This window comes from Calonectris borealis, chromosome 21 (assembly GCF_964195595.1).
Source record: "Calonectris borealis chromosome 21, bCalBor7.hap1.2, whole genome shotgun sequence".
NCBI lineage: Eukaryota > Metazoa > Chordata > Aves > Procellariiformes > Procellariidae > Calonectris > Calonectris borealis.
In genome coordinates, this window is record NC_134332.1 from 13,033,683 (window position 1) to 13,052,999 (window position 19,317).

General features: G+C 41.7%; 1 protein-coding gene across 6 annotated transcripts in view; it reads right to left on the reverse strand.

The window, feature by feature from the left end:
- Positions 1 to 16,736, reverse strand: part of GARNL3 (GTPase activating Rap/RanGAP domain like 3) — a 58,456-nt gene extending 41,720 nt beyond the window's left edge. The window contains exons 1-3 of one of the 6 annotated variants that reach the window (XM_075170942.1): positions 9,373 to 9,571; positions 4,748 to 4,849; positions 2,202 to 2,271 (exon numbers count right to left, since the gene is read on the reverse strand). Coding sequence is in view for 3 of the 6 variants with exons in the window: in XM_075170938.1 (XP_075027039.1) it covers positions 2,202 to 2,271; positions 16,605 to 16,678 (144 nt within the window). In the remaining 3 variants the exon portion in view is untranslated. Of the gene's footprint in view, positions 1 to 2,201; positions 2,272 to 4,747; positions 4,850 to 9,372; positions 9,738 to 16,604 lie in introns of those variants that run through there. The other 5 variants (XM_075170941.1, XM_075170943.1, XM_075170938.1 and 2 more) reach the window with 5 other exon arrangements.
- Positions 16,737 to 19,317: the final 2,581 nt, after the last annotated feature.

Here is a 19,317-nt window from a genome sequence, read left to right on the forward strand (position 1 = left end):
TAAGGAGGTATGAGCGGGAGAGCTCTTCACTCTTTTCGTAGATCCCAGTACTAATCAGAAATTCTCCTGTCTCAGATTTTGGCTGCACTAACACAGAGAATGCCTACAGAGGTACTTGTCCGCTTTCCAGAAATTGATCTTGAAGCTTGCTCCTTTCAAAACAATGGGTCTTATAGACATGATGATCCTTGTCCTCTCAGCCTTGCTAAGCCTAAAACTCTACTTGTTGGCAGTATTACTGGGACTAGCAGCCTTTCACTGCATTTTATTTATTGATGTTTTCAGGAGACAGAAAGCAGCAACAATCTCCAAACATAATACTCAGTGACGATACTGAACAACATAAGGTACAGGAGATGTCCTGGTCTGCTTCCAGTACTAACATCAGAAAATATGGTTTGTTTCCAGCTGAAGACTTCAACAGTTTCATAAATATTCTGGAAAGACTGCCTGTTCTTTTTATACCGGAATCCAGGGATTCCCAGAACACTGAAACTCTGTTGTTAAAAAAGTTCTTGAGAAGTCAGTAAAACATAGGATAACACGACAATTCTGACATGTTCAGCAACACTGCTTAGGATCCCTACAAGAGAAAAGGAGGAGAATGCTGCCATTGATATTGCATGTTACTCCCCTCAAAACTGTAAAAAATGAGATTGTCACGTATCATACCAAACTTATGAAATGGGATCTGAACAACAATAATGTAATGGTACATCACTTCTTGCTTCCCTCCAGCAATCCATGTTATTCTAGGATAATACTTTCTCCCTTTACTTGGTGGAAGAGTTATCACAACATTTTGAAGTTCTCTTCGCTCCTTGCTTTGAAGTGATCTGAGGCTAGGTCAGGAATAAATTAACATGGCAAAAACCCCAACACATCCTGGTGCCTTGTATAAACTGTAAGAGAAATCATACAGACAACTGGTCGTATTACACCAGTGGCAAAGACATAGGAAAAAATGTTTAGGGCAGAGACAAAATAATTGCGTTGTAATAAACAAAAGATGGAAATACTTGAGCAATTGAGATGCTGCTGTGCAAAATATTAAGCAAGAAAGGTTCAACATTAAACATTTAGAAATCTGAAAGGGCAACAAGCACCTTTATACGTTTGCACTCCAAAAGATAAAAAGACACGCTTTCATAAAATACTAGCAGAATTTTAAGAAAACCAATCAAAAGACAAGACCATTTGTGTGAGCTGACTGTGAATTTACAATTACCCACAAATTCTTCTTTTCCAGCAAAAGAATCTAAGTACTAGTAATGAAAGAGCCTCTTAGCAGAAAGCAGTTCACTTCCTTTTTCTATTAAAACACCACATCTAATACGTGGAAAGCATGCAAAGAAAAGAAAGATACATGGTGTTCTTGCAATGCAACTTCCAGCAACTAAGCCACCAATTCACACCCAATTTACATACCTAATAATAAATATACTATCCAAGAACTTTAAATTACAACTATAGCTAGTAGAAAATTAGTGATTTCTTCCCACAGTAAGACAGTTGGAGTTCAATTTCTTTACCCTTCCCCACTTCTGTTTGCCTAGAGTAAGTTTATGTAATTTCATTATGGCCTTGTATACAGAGTGACGTTATTTTAACTGCTGACATACTGCTATTTCCACAGCGGAGAAGAAATTTATATATGAGAAAAATGAAGTGCCAACTTAATCTTTGAATTTGAAGAAAATGCAGAATAACTGACAGATTTTAGGTAACAGTTTTCAATACCCTTATTCTACCTAGTTCTTTTAATTTTAAACCCTCTCCCACTACTCTGAGGCACATACACATAAAATCACATACACATATATATGTACACACATAAGCACGCACACAGTTTTTAACTCGCATAATTGCAAGTATTTCATCAAATACAACCCTAGTATTTTGCAATCTTCAGCTTATAAGAGAAAAAAAAGCTCAATTTCCATCTGGGGGTAAACATGATATTTATATAACATTTCCTGTCCCATTACGATGAAATATTCATAAATAACGTAGTAAAAAGATTTCCTAGCACAGGTCTAATATACCTATTCTGAAGCCTCTTTTTATTACCCTCTAACTTTCAAGTCCAGCTTAGCAAGCATGTTTTCCAAACTAGATCCAATTTTTTACCTGGAAATGAAAAGGATTTGAGCTCTGCATTACAAGCTGCTAAAATCAAAGGACAGGCTATATAAACTTACAAGCTCCACAGATCCGTAATGCTTTCTGCTAAACTCTCCACGTCTGCAACCCAGATCTTCAGAGACAGAGCTGGAATAGAAACGCTTCATCAGTGTACACAAGTCAACTAGCCTTAGATCTCCTGCAACGCTATACCCTGCCATTAACAAATATCATTCCTGCTGAACAAGGTTCGCAGTGCATAAACTCATTACTGCAGGGAACACTCCTTACAATGTGTACAATCTCTAGCAGCCATTGCAGTCTGGCTTTCATATTACCCCCAAAGGAAAAGAAACATCTGTGTCCTGACTGGAAGCAAAAGCTATGATTAAATTAAATATTTAGTCATGATGTGATCAGAGTTCCAAAGCTGGTGGTGGCTTATAACCACGTTTGAAATCTGCATTTAATCTAAGGGAAGAAAAACCTACAGTAAACTTCATGCCTCGAACAGGACAACTGCACTATGCTCAATAAACTCACCCTTAGTATGTTGCTACTGTTTTTTTCAGAGTGTCTTTTTTTAGCCTACACACAAAAAGAAACTAAACAATTGCTTTAATTCAAAAGCATAAGGAAAGAACAGCATTTCATAGGTGCCCCCAACAACCTTAACAAAGATAAAATTGTCAAGCAAGCAAAAGTAATCCTAGAATGCAAAGTTCAAAATCTACATGCATTATCACATATAATCTCATACCATCATGTCACATTAAGCACATCACTATGTGCTTCATGAGGTCAAAACAGATAGCAAACATATAAACTATAACTATATACTCTAACTATAAACACTAAGCCTCCTGCCTTTGTAATGGGGATATACGTGTTACAACTACAAGCTAAATAAAGATTTAGATGCAAATTTAACATAAACCTTGATTACCCAGTCTGTACCACTGCTAGCAGCTCGATCCCTCCATCAAATTCCAAACTTACAGTTCACCCTTCAGTCAGCAGTAATAAAAATAAAGTCATTTAATTTCAATGGAAAAAAACCAAACAAAACAAAACAACAAGAAACCCTCCATCCAGAAATAAGAGATTAAATTTTCTGAGAATTATCAGTACTATAAATTGCAATGTTACATCGATAAACAGAAGACATATCTAAATTTTAATGCAACATCCTCATACGTGCTTCTTGACTGTAGGAGATACTGGAACACTGGACTCTGAAACATTTTAATTTTCAGACAGCTTTTCTATTTGGATTTGTATTTATAAGTACTTAAAATTTATTAAACATGATTCATATTTCTGAGTTCTGTCCACTTGAATTCCATGTCTTTACCCAAGGAGAAGCAATACAAACAAGACATATCTAAGAAAACTTTAAAACTCACCAAAATAATCCTAGTATCTGCTTCCAATATGTAAATTATGCAGGAAGGATAAGAACATGACAATAATAGTAATTTTAAATGACGCACACACTGAAGCAGGAATGTCAGCTGCTGCAACAACAGAGCTGCCTTTCTAACTTCACGTGAATAAAACCTTGGGATGACACTATTGCTTCTGACATATACCCTGTACTTTCTCTGCCTTTCAGCCAGATCCCTCATCGCACAAACACATCTATACTGCTTCCTAAGCAAAAATGACCGTATACAGCCAGTTTGACCCCTGAAGACAGTGAAGCCATAGTCTGTGTTCTGACACCTATGGGGGCACACCCATACATGCCACAGCAGCAGTAATACGAGTGACTTGAGGAAAACTGCCTACAAGAACTGAGGTTTATTCACGTTAGATGCAATTTTTACAAGCTCCAAAACAATCACTCAGTTGGAAGTATTATGACCTAAACATGAATACAGTTATTTAAGCTTTCAGCTTGTGGTTGCCTGCACAATGAACTTATGTTTGACTGGGGACAATTATTAATCTTAACTTTCCTGAGAATACCTTCCAGGAAAACAGTAAGTTCCCATATCAGGAATCTGCACATCACAGATGGAAAAAGTCTGTGATACAAGAAGAAATTGGGCTTGGGTCCTGATCTAAGAGCCCTTGTCATCAAAGCAGCTACAATTTGATCTTACTTAGGATGTGCTGTTTGTAGACGTAAGTATTTCAGAGCCTTACCATACTTGAGATCCAAAAAATAAATGTTAAAGCCTGCAGTTCAAACAGCTTGTGCTCTAATTGAAAGTAACAACAGTAACTCCTCCTTTTTCCCCACAGCAGGACAGAAAGCAGACAGAGATAAAATCAGAAGAGAAACAGTATTAAAAACTTAAGAGATACATAAATTACAAATGAGCCACACGAGTCCGTTCCAGTGAGTAAGGCTACTTCAGGATGCTACCTGAAAAAAGCATGCCCCGAAGATGGAATTTTCAAAGTTTGCGGTAGTACATCTCTATCTATCTTTTCACATTTGTGACACTGAGAATTTTCAGAGCCTCATCACCTGGACAAAAATGAAATAATCTTAATGGAGACCAAGAAAAGAAACTGTTCTTAAGCCAGGAAGTCTGAGCATCCAAAAGTTAGTTCAAATCTTAAGCAATCACACACCATGAGGACTTTACGTCCGACACTTTTATACACCTACCACTACTGCTGTTGGACCTTTGAATGAACCTTGCCATGCAATACTGCCACGTTGTTGCACGGAAGTTGTAGCGCGCCACAACACTTACAGCTCCTTCTGAGCCTGCAACAGAGAAGACGGCCCGGAGTAGTGAAAAGACTGAATGAGCTGCACATCTCAAATAACTTCTGTTAGAATTACTTTCTACTTTATGTGTTTTGTAGCAAAAACTGACATGCTCATTCAAAGTGTATTTGGACAGTTTCTTTTCACGTTACTCCTACATGCCATTTACAAGGAAATCATGCATGTGTTACATTTTATTGCAAATGCATCATCTTCTTCCATCTTTCCATCACCTGAAGGGAACTATAAAAAAAACAAACTTTTCTTCAGTATGGTTTGCAGTAAAGAAAAATTTTGATGCTATTACTCATGAGTTCTCATCTTTTCTTTCAGAAGGAAACACACATAAATCTGGCTAACAAATTTTCTCTGCCATTGTTAAAACTGGTTATTTAAAAGAAAAGTATTTCAAGATTAGCATCTATACAGACACAAATAAAGACATCAGATTTTCTTTTTCCTTCCAGATAGAACTAAGAGTTCCCAAGTTTAGTTTTGTATGGCAAGATCTCGGAGAGAATTTGGAAAATTCAGATAAAACCTAAAAAGTACTAATGCATCAAATGCAATTTTTAGAGTTCACGCACTTTGAGATACACATGAAATTTGGCAGATGCTTCACGGAACAAATGGAATGCCTCATCTGCAATATATTTTAAGGGATTGTGGGTTTTCTATTATTTTTTTACTTTTACAGAAAAATCAGGTAATTGTGGTAGTGCTAGCATTTTCTTTGTGTGCTACTTTTGTTCTACAAAATTCATTTTTGTGGCTAGATGTGCTAGTTGCCTTAGAAACCACTGTAAAAGCAATTCCGATCAATGAACACTTGTCACCGTCAGTACTGGTGGCAGAATGTTATGGAAACAGCAGTCAAGAGAGATTTTGCTGTTGCTGGGCTCTGAAATTCAGTCTTTGATCAAATGAAGAAATGTATGTAAGATGACAATTCAAGGAGTGTGTAAAAAAAAAAAAAAACAAAACAAATCCAACAACAGTCACTAGCACAGTAAATCTTTTCAAGTCTTGGAAAAACCAGGTCACTGTTTTGTGTGTCTGACATCTGGACAACCCCAAACACAAATATAATACAAATTAGAAAGTCACCACAAAGAGCATCTGGCCTACTGTGCTTTGAACGGAACCATCTCCACCTGGATAATTTTTTAGAGACTTTCATCAGTCATGCAATAGCTCCACAATGCAGGAGAAAAAGCAAGCTGAGGTTTATAAAACTGAACTACTTTCCACCTTGTGGCAAAGCTAACCTCAAAATGCATGAAACTAGAGGAAAACGCCATCTCATGAATTACCTGCATGATAAACCCAGGGAGTTACAAAGGCATTTTAGAACTATCTGCATATACACAAACTAAGTCCTATACCTTAATTTGGTAGTATTTCAGCTGAGTGAAAGTCAAACTCTATCAGGAAAAGCATGCTCAGATCTGAGCATATTAATGCTGCAGAGATAACGAAGTCAGTAGCTAACAAAAAGCTTTAAAAAATAAAATATGAAAAGAGTATTCAAAAACAAACATTGTATAACTAAGAAATGGATATAGGTATACAACACATGAATGCACTAATGTAACAAAATACATCAAGTTAAAGGAGGACATGACATGAAATCCATTAATTTAGAAATACAAAAAGTCAAAATGTATATTAAGGTATATGCCTGGCAGCCCAGGTAAAGAGCCTGGAAAGTAACGTCCAAAAATGGTGGCAGAATTAACAGCAGACCAGATACACTGGTCTGATCTTAATTAAGATTAAGATCATTAAGATACATCTCAACAACAACTACTGCAGTAACATTTCCCAACCACAGTGTCACAACAAAACAAATGACAAAGCGAGGTGCAGAGCTAAGTTTGGGTTCTACCATACAAATCTTTTTTTTTCCTCAACATGGAAAAGATGATTGTCTTCCACACTCTGTCAGGTGTACTCAACATTGCTTCTAGCAAAGTTCAGGAGGCCAATTAGCCCAAAGAAAGGTTCACCATAAAGACTCCCTGATGTCCATGAGAGGATGTTGAAGGAGACCATTTGAACCACTAACTTATGGTTTACCTGCACTTGCAAATACAAAGCTCTTCACAACTGGTGTGATGTCTACAAAACTATATTCTCTATCACATGAATATAGCCTCTATTCCAAATTCTCCAAAAAACCTTTTGATCTAAATGATCCCAGTATGGTTATTGGAATTTTTTTTTAGCATGTCCATAATGACAAGCCATAAAAGAGCTGCCTTTAGGAGGCACTCCAACATACTCCAACATTTCACATTTCACCAGCTTTGCTGGCCACAGAATGACAGGGAGCAGGGCTGTTTCAGAGTTCTGTCATTGCACGGTAGACACAATGATAAGCATGCAGACAGTAGCCAACAGCAGCATACATAAAATAACAAGGAGACAGCACTGTCACATTCTGCAAGGAAACTGGCAGAGGCTTCGCACCACTGTTCATCAGGTCTTGAGAAGAAGAATTACTGCAATACCGCGGCCAACCTCCAGTGCAATCCCACGGTCACAGACACCTATGGCGACACAGGTGAAAAAGAAAGACGTGATATCCATGCATGCCTTGTAAGTGAACCCATAGGACTCCATTCCAGTCCAAATACCCAAGATCTGACCCTACTAAGGGTACAGGGATTCACAGATGCAGCGAGACAGGGTATAGTCATCAAATGATGCAGAGGAGAACACCAAGTGCAAGCGAGTTTAATGGGAGAAATAATCTATATTCTTAGACCATGTGATACAAATGGAAAACACAGACAAGCTCAGAAAAAGCATAAAGAACAGTTTGTGCGCCTGAAACATTTATGCTCCTATCCTCTCCACAAACTACGTTCCAATAATTTAAGGAAATACATTGTCTCACCACAAACCACAACCTTTGGTATCAAAAGCATTTTTCCAATACTCGCTATTTAAAAAACAGGAGTATATCTGAGGAAAATGTTGATTAAAACAATCGTGTTTTAATCTTAACATTCTTATCCATTTGTGTCCCAATTCAAAGTACCTAAAACATACCTAACTTTCAAACACACTAGCAGTCCTTTTAAAAAATCAGAATTATACCCAATAGCTAATCTCTGCTGCTTCTTAACCTAACTACCTCATATAACGCTTCTTCTTCATATCATATTTGTCATCTGCTTCATATCAAGCACTTAAAGCAGAATCTCACACCAACATAAATGCTACACAGACAACCTCGTGAAAGTTAAACATCTTATCCCCAATTTATGCACAGGTAAGACTTACATTATCACGCTACTTGCATGGGCGCACATGTTCCCCAAAGAATTTTAGCCTGCATACCTCTTCAGCTCTCCATTCTTGGTTACCACCAAGATTTGTACTCATCAACTGACATATTACATCATCTAATTTAAAAAATATGCTTTGATTAATATTAGCTTTTCTTATTAATTTTCTTCATTGGATTACATCCTTCCTCAGTCCTGACCTGATCTACATCAGAAAAACACTGTTGCTCCAGTTACGCCAGTTTTAAAATAGTTTTCATCCTGTTAAGATGAACTGCCAACACTGAAATACTTAGGTTAGTTTACCAGTGGCTCAGACCAGTTTGGCTTAATAATTTAAAATTTACTTATATTGCAAAGTGTTTTAATACAGATGAGTCTTTACTCACATGAAAAAAAACAGCTTATACATATTGGTACAGCACCCAGGGTATACTCCACCTCCCTCTCCGATTTGTTTGGGAACACAGGTGCTGTTGTATAAATGTACAGTAATAAGGAAGAGGAGAGAGGACCAGCTTCCTCCCATTTCAAGAGAAGCTCCTACAAACTTTAACAGTCCTGAAAGTCAAACAACAAAGCAAGTTTAAACATATTTGCTAATCTAAACTTAGGCGTATATTTTTAGGATCCCAGCGTCAAATCACAAGTTTTGTCTTTTAGAAGCTGACACTGGAAAGCACTTTACTTGGGAGGGGCGAGGGGGGAGTAGTGGCAGAAGCGGGTGAGTTTGCAGGTTGCACCTGTGTGATCACAACGACATAGCCTGCGTGCCTCTTGGGCTCTGCATTCTCCTTACTACCTAGATCTTTACTTGCCAGTATCGGTTAATCTACTTTCATTGAAGAGGCAGGCACAGGTACAAGCGCGCTCAGCAATCGGGTAATTACAGATGCTATCCCAGCGGTATCTGCCTGCACGGGTATCGCTGAACAAGCTGCCAAATCGACTCCGAAAACGGTCGTCTGGCTCCGCCCACGCCACCTGCAGCAGCCCCCGCGGGAAGCGGCCGCAGCTCTGGGGCTCCCGCTGCTTCGCTGCCTGAGGGCCAGCCGCCCCTCCGCGCGGGAGCCTCCAGCGCCGCCCGGCCCAGCGCCGCCGTTCCAGCGGCCCCTCCAGTCCCCCGGCCGGTGGAAGCACAGCACCGCCTCTCCGCCATCGACAGCGCGGGCCCGCACCGCACCGCGCCCCGCCCCGCCTGAGCTCGGCCCCCGCCTCCAGTACCGCTGAGTGAGGCCGAGGAACCGGGTGGAGGCCGCCTCTGCGCTGCTCAGCTCCATGCGGGCGGCCAGCCGAAGGCCTCACCCCTCCAGCGTCGCTCCCGCGGCTCCGTCCCGCGCCGGAGAGGCCACGGGAGCTCCGCGCACACATCCCGCTACCCCGGCGCACGGCCGCCGCGCGCCCGCCCCGCCCCGCGAGCCACTCAGACGGCGCGCCAGCCGCCGCGCCGCCGCTAGGGCCCGCCGGGAGCTGTAGTCCCGGGCTGTGAGCGAGCGGCCCGTCCTTCGCTGCCGGGCGCAAAGCACCGCAAGGGGAGCGAACGGGTCCTGCGCCCCCACGCAGCGGGGGACCTTGGCGGGCACCGCCCCGAGGGGCTGGGCCCGGGGCAGCGCACCTCGCGAACGCCGGCTTGGTAACCGCGGGGAGGCGGGGAAACTGGCTCCCATGGAGTCGTTATCACGGAGCTGGTCGCTATTTAATAGGAGCAAAACCCTTTGCCAGCTCTCCATCCACTTGGTGGATGCTGCACGCTAGAAGTCGGGCTTAATGCTACTACTGTTGCATCAGTAAAGGCACATAAACTGTTTTCTCAACTTGCTCACCTACAGCTCAGAATCTTTAGAAGTGCAGTCGTCTCACAGGCTGATATTCTGTCATGTTCAATCGCAACGGGCCAGCAGGGTGAAACCTTACCGGGGAAGGAACGACAGCTCAATTCAGTATTATTTCTTACCCAAGTCGAAAAGTCAGACAGCACGTGGGCAGAGTCTCTGGCTTGCTAGCCGGCAGCAGCCCACTTCATCACAATTGAGTCTTAAACGATCTCCACCTGTGTGACTTTAAAAGTCTAACACAAACCAGCAGCGCTTTCAAATGTGTGAAGCTCTTCCCTGTGTCTTCTCCTTTTACACGCTATTGTTCTCTACCTTTTCAGGAGGTAAACATAGTCTATGCTTGTCATGTGACGTAAACCCTGGAGTGAAGTTTGAACCCCCGTATTGGGAATCAAAGCATGGCAAGGTGACCTAAAGAATTTTGACTCTGTGAGGACTTATTTTAAAACTTTTCAGAAGAAGTTGAAACCAGTATTATAATCAACTATTATGACTAAAGACGAACCAATGTTTTGCTAGAGTAACAACTTGTATCTTGGATAATCGTAACTTGGATGACTGTATTCCGTTTAGACAAATTTCTTCAGTAATTTCAATTGCTTGTGTTTTGTAATAAACTGCACTGCATTACTGTGTATTATTAAATACTGCAGACATCCAGATAGTAAACTGTAATGAATTACTACATGATGTCATTGTGTATATATTCTTATCTTTCTTCACAACAATTATTACAAAATAGTAACTTCAGGTAATATACTAAAACTCTACTTTGAGGTTTGAATTTAATGAAAAGCTTCACTAGTGTTAAAAGACAGTTCAATTCCCAGAATTCATATAATTCTGGGTCTCTGCTTATTTTGTCAGCCACTAGAAAATGAAGAGAGACATAAGAGGGCAAAGAACACCCATTACGCAGTAGAAGCCACCAAAGACCAACTTTTAATTAATGTTGATCCGGGCTGGACTCAAGCTGGTGATGTACTGCTGAGGAGTTCTGTCAAGCATTAGCCTTGCCTTAAAGAATTCAGACCATGCAGAATGCTAAGGCTTATCAGAGTTAGACTCATTTGGATCTTCTATAAGCGAAGTTTCCAACATTGACACCTGGGGATAGCTTCACAATGGAGCCTCTGGCAGCAATTCTAAGTGAGTCTGCACCCTCCTCCAGTTACTTACTCCTCCTCCTATGTCACAGCATCACCCTTTGCTGTCAATTCCGCCATTGTGTTTGAGGAGTCACACTATCAGCTGCTTAATAAAGTAACTTGGGGTTAAAAAAAAAGAAAAAAAAGTCATTCAAAAATGGTAGGGAGACACTCTTTGGTTAACCAGGGAATTAACATGATAAAGTTGGATTGTGAGTTTAATGATAGATTGATTTGAGCGAAGTGCAAGCATGAATAAAATGATAAAATGCATACTATTATTCTGAACCTCACATCATCATGTAGGACCACCTACAAGTTACATGTCCCACAGCTGCTCAGTTTGCCAGACGGCACCTCAGGTCCAAATCAAAAAATCATACCCATACACCCAGCCTCTCACCAAAAACTGACAGTTATTCCTAGAGAAGCGTATCTCTGTCCACAGGCAGTTGATGGCCACATCTATGTCTGTAACATAATGCTCAATGAGCAAAATTTAAGTATGCTTTTTTTTTCTTTAAAAAAAGTTCTTACTCCCAGTGCTAAAATACAGTGAGAATTCCATGCACAGGGCACCCTTCGAGTAACATCTCTTAATGTTTTCTCCTGCACACTGCCTTTTTCCTCATATAGGTAACTGTAACATTTCATAGTTCTTCCAGCTAGAAATAATGCCATCAAATTTAAATCAGAAACATTTAACAATTTTTGGAATAATCTTCCTTCATGAACTGTATTATTGTGCTTTTACTCAATGTTAAATGTATGGACATAGGTCAATCCTTTACAGTCTGTCCCCTGACAAATCCTCAGAGCTAACAGGAGATAGGAATCTGCACCTTAGCAACTACACCTTTGTTTTTAAAAATTAAATCTAAAAACTCCTGTGTCTACAGGCAAGAAACTCCAAGAAGATAACTGGTTAATTACTGCAAACAATGCTTTGTACGAATTAACTGTATCACTAAATATTGTTAGTGGTTTTGAAGGTTTTATCTCCCATGCATGGAAAAGATCTTCCAGGTTTGGAAATCAATGGAAATAATTGATTTTAGCCCAGTAAAATAACACACTGTAAAGAATATTTTATTCGTTTGTAGACTACCTGTATAGAGCTCATTACATCATAACTTAAATGTCCAAACACAAATCCAACCATGTGCCACCTGAAAGTAAATGTCAACTAATAACACTGTAAGCTCAAAGCTGACTGCTTATATATCAAGAAATACCCTAACGAACATATGCATACCCAGTAAAATGACTTAAAAGGAACTTCTATACTAAAGAAACAAAAATCTTTATTGAAAGAAATACCAACAATAACCCCTACTCAGTATTTCGCACTGAACCACAACTTTCCTTCTCTCTAAATATCTGGATTGCTTTACAACATAGCTAAAAATGAGGCTTCATTTATCTTGTTCTTTCAGAAGAACCTACTTCCACGGAAATAATGAAACAGAAAAAACCTTCCACTTAAAGTACTTAATTTCCACTTTAATGCAGTTGACATTTACCCCATTCCTCTTCCCTTCTGTGCACTAGGTATAAAACAGAGTTAATATCAACGCATCACTCAGACCTAAGTATTTGCTCTGTGGTGCCCCTCTGTCATCCTGAAGAAAACCAACCTTTAAAACACAACCACTCTTTCAAACAGCAAAGAAACATACCCTGCTTCTGCATAGATCTTACCAACTGCGACAGCTTTTTCTCAGTCAACTTCTTTCTAAGTATGTCTCCTGAAATGGAAAGCCTGAAAAAGTTCTGCACCTGTCTTAGGCCGTGCTGAAGTCTAACAGCATGCTAGAATTCCAGCCAGAGTGAAATGCAAGCACAGAGCCTCTGCATGAAAAAAAGCCACAAAAATTGAAGTTTGGGGGTTTTTTAAATGTGTGCAAAAAAAAAAAAAAGAGGCATTTCTGTAGTATGCTATAATTTCAATGCTGCAATAAATCTTGAATACGATAAAAACCACAATATTCTTTACACAAAGGGCTGCCTCCCTTACAACATGCTGTTAGCAATTCTTTTCCCATTTTCTCAAACAAGCAGCACACAAAGATGGAAACAAGAAAGGTAGTGGCAAATTAAGAAAACAGAGTGTCTAAAGAGGTATACTGCAAATGCATTGGCTTAGATGCTGTCTAGCTAAAATTTGGGATTCTTGTTGGCAGCTTTCAGCAATGATAGATGTTTCTAGTATTCTGTTGCAGGATGCAGCATGTCTCTGCAGTAAGAGGCTGGCAGAGACAAAGAGCAGAACTGCCTTAGCTTTATTTGTAATTACTGCTGACTCTTTGTCAAGTTCCATACTTCCCCAGAAGAAAAAAAAAACACATAAAATATATAAATGGATTTTATAAGCATATATACTGAGAAACAGAGAGAGTATTTAAAGAAAGGGACAGACAAAAAAGCTCACAGCCTATGAATTATAAAGAAGAAAGTGTGAGAAATAGAATTATGGGAATATTAAGAAAAAGAAGTTATTCATTGGAAAAGATACAGGACAGTAATAAACCTGAAGGTTCATCAAAATGAACCTCTGCTTTCTTTAATTTCCAGAATTACATCTCCCTTCATCTGCTTCCACCTTTCTAATAGCATGGGTCATTCAAGTCTATTTCGTATGGATTATATAAATACTGATGAACAGCTCAATTCGCCAGACTTGTGATATCTGTACTGTCAGCAATTTCAAATAGGGCTATTCTTCTGTCGAAACAAGGACTCTTCATCATTACTTTTGTTAAGGCATTGTAAAACAAGTTTACTTTCTAACAAACTTCAGGACAGATGAGATCCTCAGCACCTTGCACACAAGGAATATACTTTGAAAATTACTGCAGACTCTTACACAGGAATACAGCTGGTCTATTTCAGCCTGACAATTAAGATTTCAAAATAACGCTATCAATCCATTTTATCTCCTCGACTTTCCCAAAAGACCACAAATTCACTTGTAGTGACACTTTAAAAGGATGAACTTTCCCTTTATAGCAAAGCCCTTCTGTAACTCTCCACTGGTGATGTCTCTCTCATGTTCTTCTGAAACGCACAGTACAAAGTACTTACATAACATACAATGATCCAAAAAGAGAAGATGTTTGATTTCCTTTTATTAGACGAAATCAAAACCTCTCATCTTTTTCACAACTGGATAGCTACAAAAAAAAGACAAGTCTAGAAGCAAAGTTCTCAAAAGCAGACTAAGCCACAAAAATTGAAGTTTGTTTTTTTTTAAATGTTTGCAAAAGAAGTAAAGAGGTCATGAAAACCCTGGGCACATATAGGACTCAAGTAAGATGGCTCAAAGTCCACATAGCCAGCATTTTCTATCATCTCATTGGTTTTGGACCTTCAAATGTATTTAGCCAGTTAGGGACTTAGGTAGAATTCAGACCACTCCAATCTTGACCAGAAGGTCTGCATTACCTTCCATCCAGGCATAAACATTTCTAGTGCACAGCCAAACTTTACTCACTAGTACTACTTCCAAGCTTTCCCCTTCACACTGTGCATTCAATGGACCTGTGCAGACCTGAAGTGGCATGGGTTTGCTACTGCCTGGGCAAGTTTGAGATTCTACACTCAGTGTAGCATACTTGCCATCTCTGAAGGCTTCCACAAAGCCAAAGTCCAGCCTGCTTGCAAAACCACCATATAGAACAAGAGACAAAGCACTTCATGTAAGCTCTTAAACGAGAGAGAGAGAGAGAGAGAGAGATATTTGCTTGGTGACAAAATGGATGAAGACCTTAAAAATTACAATGATCAGCACAGAGGAAGTAGGAAAATAGTTTATGCTTAGCGAAAGAGATTTCCAGAAAAACCTACAGTACTAGCAAGACAAGGGATCCAGAAGGAGCAGACTCTCAGCTGCTTCTTACCACCCTTCTTACCACTGATCATTTAATGGATTGTAAAGGTATAGCACAATTTCAGCCATCTGCAGAGAGTTTTCTGTGGAAAGTACACCTATTCAGTATGCCTGCAACTAGCAGAAACTATTCAGTTCCAAGACAGCCAAGCAGCTAGGTCAGATTTGCTGTGGAATGCTGCTCTCAAGTCAAGATGCCATGCCAGAATGACTTCCATTCACACTATGTGACTAAAATAGCGGGCTCGCATGGTGACTTGCTGGCCAGATGAAAAGCGATGGAATTCAAGACGCATCTAGACAGCATTGTACTGAATACTGAGAGAAAGCCAGTCATCACAATCACAGTTTGTGCACAGATGAAATACTAAAATAAAAATTTTACGTAGAAGTACGAAACTAGAAGTGCCACAATAGCATTCTCTGAAGTGTAGTCAGCATCACATTTGACACCAAGCAGACAGGCAGAATCTCAGTGTGCAGTGGAGAATTTGGTCTATGAATGAAAGTTCTGGCTTACTAGAAATCAGGGAAAAATTCTTGCAATGACACAGCTGATGCAACGAGGGATGAAAATCCAAATAAAATCCAGTAAAGCCAATAAATCCCAAACCAGAATGCTAGCTGTTAGGTAAAAACCGCCAACAACCAAGGGCAACTCCAACATGGGGACAAAACTTCAATGAATATTTTTAAGAAGGCTAAGGCACAAAATGTGTAACTTCCAGAGGAAAAAAACATGACCATTAAACTGTATTTCTTCTGGGGGGAAAAAAAGGTATATTACATAGCTAGAACTAAAGTAATTATCTTCTAAAATGCACGGGAAACTTCACAAGATTGACTGAACTCTAGCTATTTTTGCAGGTAACTGGTTGAGCCAGCCATTTCCATAAAAACAATTAGTAATTAAAATATTTTAAATACCTCAGTGAGGCAGTGGATCAATAAAAAAAAGATACCAGTTTTTAAGAAAATAGAACACCTTGCTTTTTAAAAAATTCTAAATTTCCCAAATGGAGCAATTTGTCTGTACAGTTCTTAGCACAGTTTTGAGTGATTTTTAAGGCAAAGTTAAAGGACAAGAATTTCTTTTCCCATAGGCAAGACTTTCTTATGTCTCTCAGAATACGTGCGCGTGCCTATCTGTACATATACACAAAGACGTAAGTACAATTGAATATATATAGAACACAGATGTCAACAAAAGAAAACGTAGCCTTATCAAGGGTTGGAGGTTCACCCAGACCTCATTCGGAAGAGTTCTCCAGAGACTTTCCGATTGTTGGTTTATTTAAGACAAATTTCTGAAGGCGTTTTCTCTGTTTTCTCACGTTTCAGGGTCACCACCAGGTCTGGCAGGCCGCTGCCGAAGGACGAGAACGTGCACCTCGTCTGCCCCTCCCAGGCTGGCGGCCCCAGCCGGCCTTGCTGCTCCTCAGGAAGCCCAGCTGAGGGGCCGCCCGGCACCGCCTCGCCCGCGGCCCGCCCGCCGCCCGCGCTCCCGGAGCGGCGGTGGTTCCGAGCGCCACCCCGCCGGCCGAGCGCCCGCTTTTCTCGGACGTTCCCGAGCCAGGTAGTTACCAGAGGACTCTCAGAGGCGCCGGGCACCAGCAGCAGCTGGCGGTGAGGCTGCCCGGCGCACCTGAGAAGGGCATCGGGACGCCCTCCCGCCGCGGCGCCCCCACGCTCCCGTCGATTTCGGCGCTCCCCTGCTGACGCGGACCAGGCGAGCGCACGGTGGCTGGGGGTGCGCTGCCACTCTCCCGCCCCCCGCCCCCTCCGCTGCAGCGCGGCGCCTCGGCAGCTTGGGGGCCCTCGGCAGCGGGCCAGGGCGCAGGCCGCGGAGCCCCGGCCCGCCCCGGTCGCCGGGTCCTAGAGCCCGCGGGTCCACGGCGCCGCAGAGGGTGCAGCATAGTCTGTTAGGCAGCTTGAGAGAGGGAAGCGAAGCCCTCCTTCTGTCATTGTCCTGGCGAGGGATAGTTTCCCATTACCTCAGTCCCTCCAGTGCCTGGAGTTTTTAGACGCCATGGTTTTTGTCCTGTCTTGGCTGGTTACAGCTTTCTGAGCGGTCTGAAGGTCTGACTGCAAATATCGGGTGCTGTGGCAGTTATATGCAAGTGTTCGCTATGGAGGAAAGACTAGGTCTTCACTTAGTGCAGAAGCATAAATGGAATAGGGGTGACAGAGGGATGGGGAAATGGCACTGGGTGGGCAGTCTTCCTAGCTCTCGTATGGATGAGAGGCGATGGGAGGCACGCTTCTGGTGACAGTGTGCTGAATGGGTAGCGCTCGGGCACAATGACAGATGGTCCCCTGGCTTTCCTTCTGCTTGTGGCAAGTGAGAGGGTGGGCAGGTGAGAGATGAACGCTTGTTCCTCCTTTCTGTATTGAGTGCGTGCATTTTTGTGCCAAGTAGGAGAAACACTTCTGGCATTGCAGTCTCGGTCTGTGCCACAGTTTCTGAGTACCACCATCTACGGAAGGCTGGAGTTAGCTGGGCACCTAAGTGAGCCTGACAGTCCTTGAGGCCTATGTGACATCCTGGTAATTAAATGAAGCTGGAGGAGGTGACCAAAGCAGCGTAGAGTCAATCTTAATTGTGAGAACAATTACCGGCCTCGGAGTAGTGGATAGTTCTGGGAGGGCTGTGCCGTTGCCTGGCCGCTCAGTTGCCTGGCTGCCTGTTCTTGCCTTTTGCAGGTGCTGACATATAGCCTGGCAGTTGGAGCGTTGCACTTGGGAGCTCTGTAGAGATCTGTGGCCAGCCATGGAGGACAAGCTCAGACTTGCAACCTGGGCACAGCTAAGTCCTGCGGCCGCGTTGCATGTGAGGAAGGCTGGACTGGTGGAAGGTGGTTGTCTTCTAGTTGTGGGTGGGGAAGACTGTGTGACAGTCTGCGTGCTGCTGGGTGGAAGGAGCTGGAGGGGGCGGGGTTTGAGACTGAAGCTCAGTGTGGGTACCGAGCAGGGGACACGTTTGCCAAGCAGTGGCAATTTGAGTGGTGTGCCAAGTGGTTAAGCAGCTTGAACTACAAATGTTCAGAATGTGGGTAACAGGCTAAAAAAAAAATTACTATTTTACATCATAAGAAATATTTCCCCAGCTGCAGTATTTTACCTTTGTTCTGTGAGGCATTTTCTGGTTAGTCTTTGAGGTGGGATTTACTGGCCAGTGGCAAAGCTTTTCAAAGTGCTGTTAGTGACTGCAGGAGTTATGATAACTACCAGTTATCATAAATGCTTCTCTCTTAGCAGGTTCTGCTTTCCTTAAGGAATGGCTGGTTACTGATAATAAATATCACTGGCTCTGGATGTTTGCCTGTGGAAGTGAGAGGACCCCAAAAATTAGGTTAATCATCCCTAATGCGGATGAATTAGTGCTTACGGTGTTGCAGGTAGGTTCAGTGGAAGTACATTCTCATGTGGGTCTTCCCGTTCTGCTGCAGGGAAACTTTTAAAGCTATGGGCAAAAATTCCTCACATTCTCTTTACTGTTTTCCTGCTCATACGTGCTTTGGTGTTTCTTACTTAAAACTGACGGTTCAGTCTTTCACTTACGGTTTCTTTTTTAGAGCTTGTAGCTGAGGGTTGCTTACTCAGGGGTTGTAGTTGTGAGGCTCAGTATTTGTCAGGGTTTATAGTTTACTCATTTACTGATCAGGCATCAGAGTTTAAAATCTATCCTTATCCATAAACTTCAAATCCCCAACCACCATTTTTGGTTCCAAGATTTGAAGTTTATAACTTAGATTCAGGATTGATGACTTACAAAAATGGAAATGTCTAAATCCTAAGATAATAAACTGTAAGCCATGAACCCTAAACACTAGGCTGTGAACCCTTACATGAGGTTTGTAATCGTCTCCTGTGCCAACCAGGGCTCAGCTCTGTGCTCTCATCTAGGGTCTGGATTTGATATGGTGCAGTCACCTCACACAAAATCAGACTGCTAAGGTAACATGTGACCTGCGAGCTGTGAAAATTTCTTGCACGGCTTTAGTCTAGAGGTAGGGCAGAGTACAGACAGGTAAAATCTGGGTTTTTCCTCTCAAATACCAGAGTTGAATCCTATGCCTGAAGGAAACAGGGGGTGGGTTTGACAGCTATTTGAGTTTCTTGCCTCATCAAGGACAGGAGCAGGAGGCGATCCTTCCCTACTGGATTGGTGATCAGTGGTCCAGCAATGGCTCCTCAGGTGTCACAGGGGAAGGGGAAGCATGCTGGCATTGAGCCGTGTGATACACTCACTCCCGGGTGTCATTTATGTGCATTCATTAATAAACAATTGCTTTAT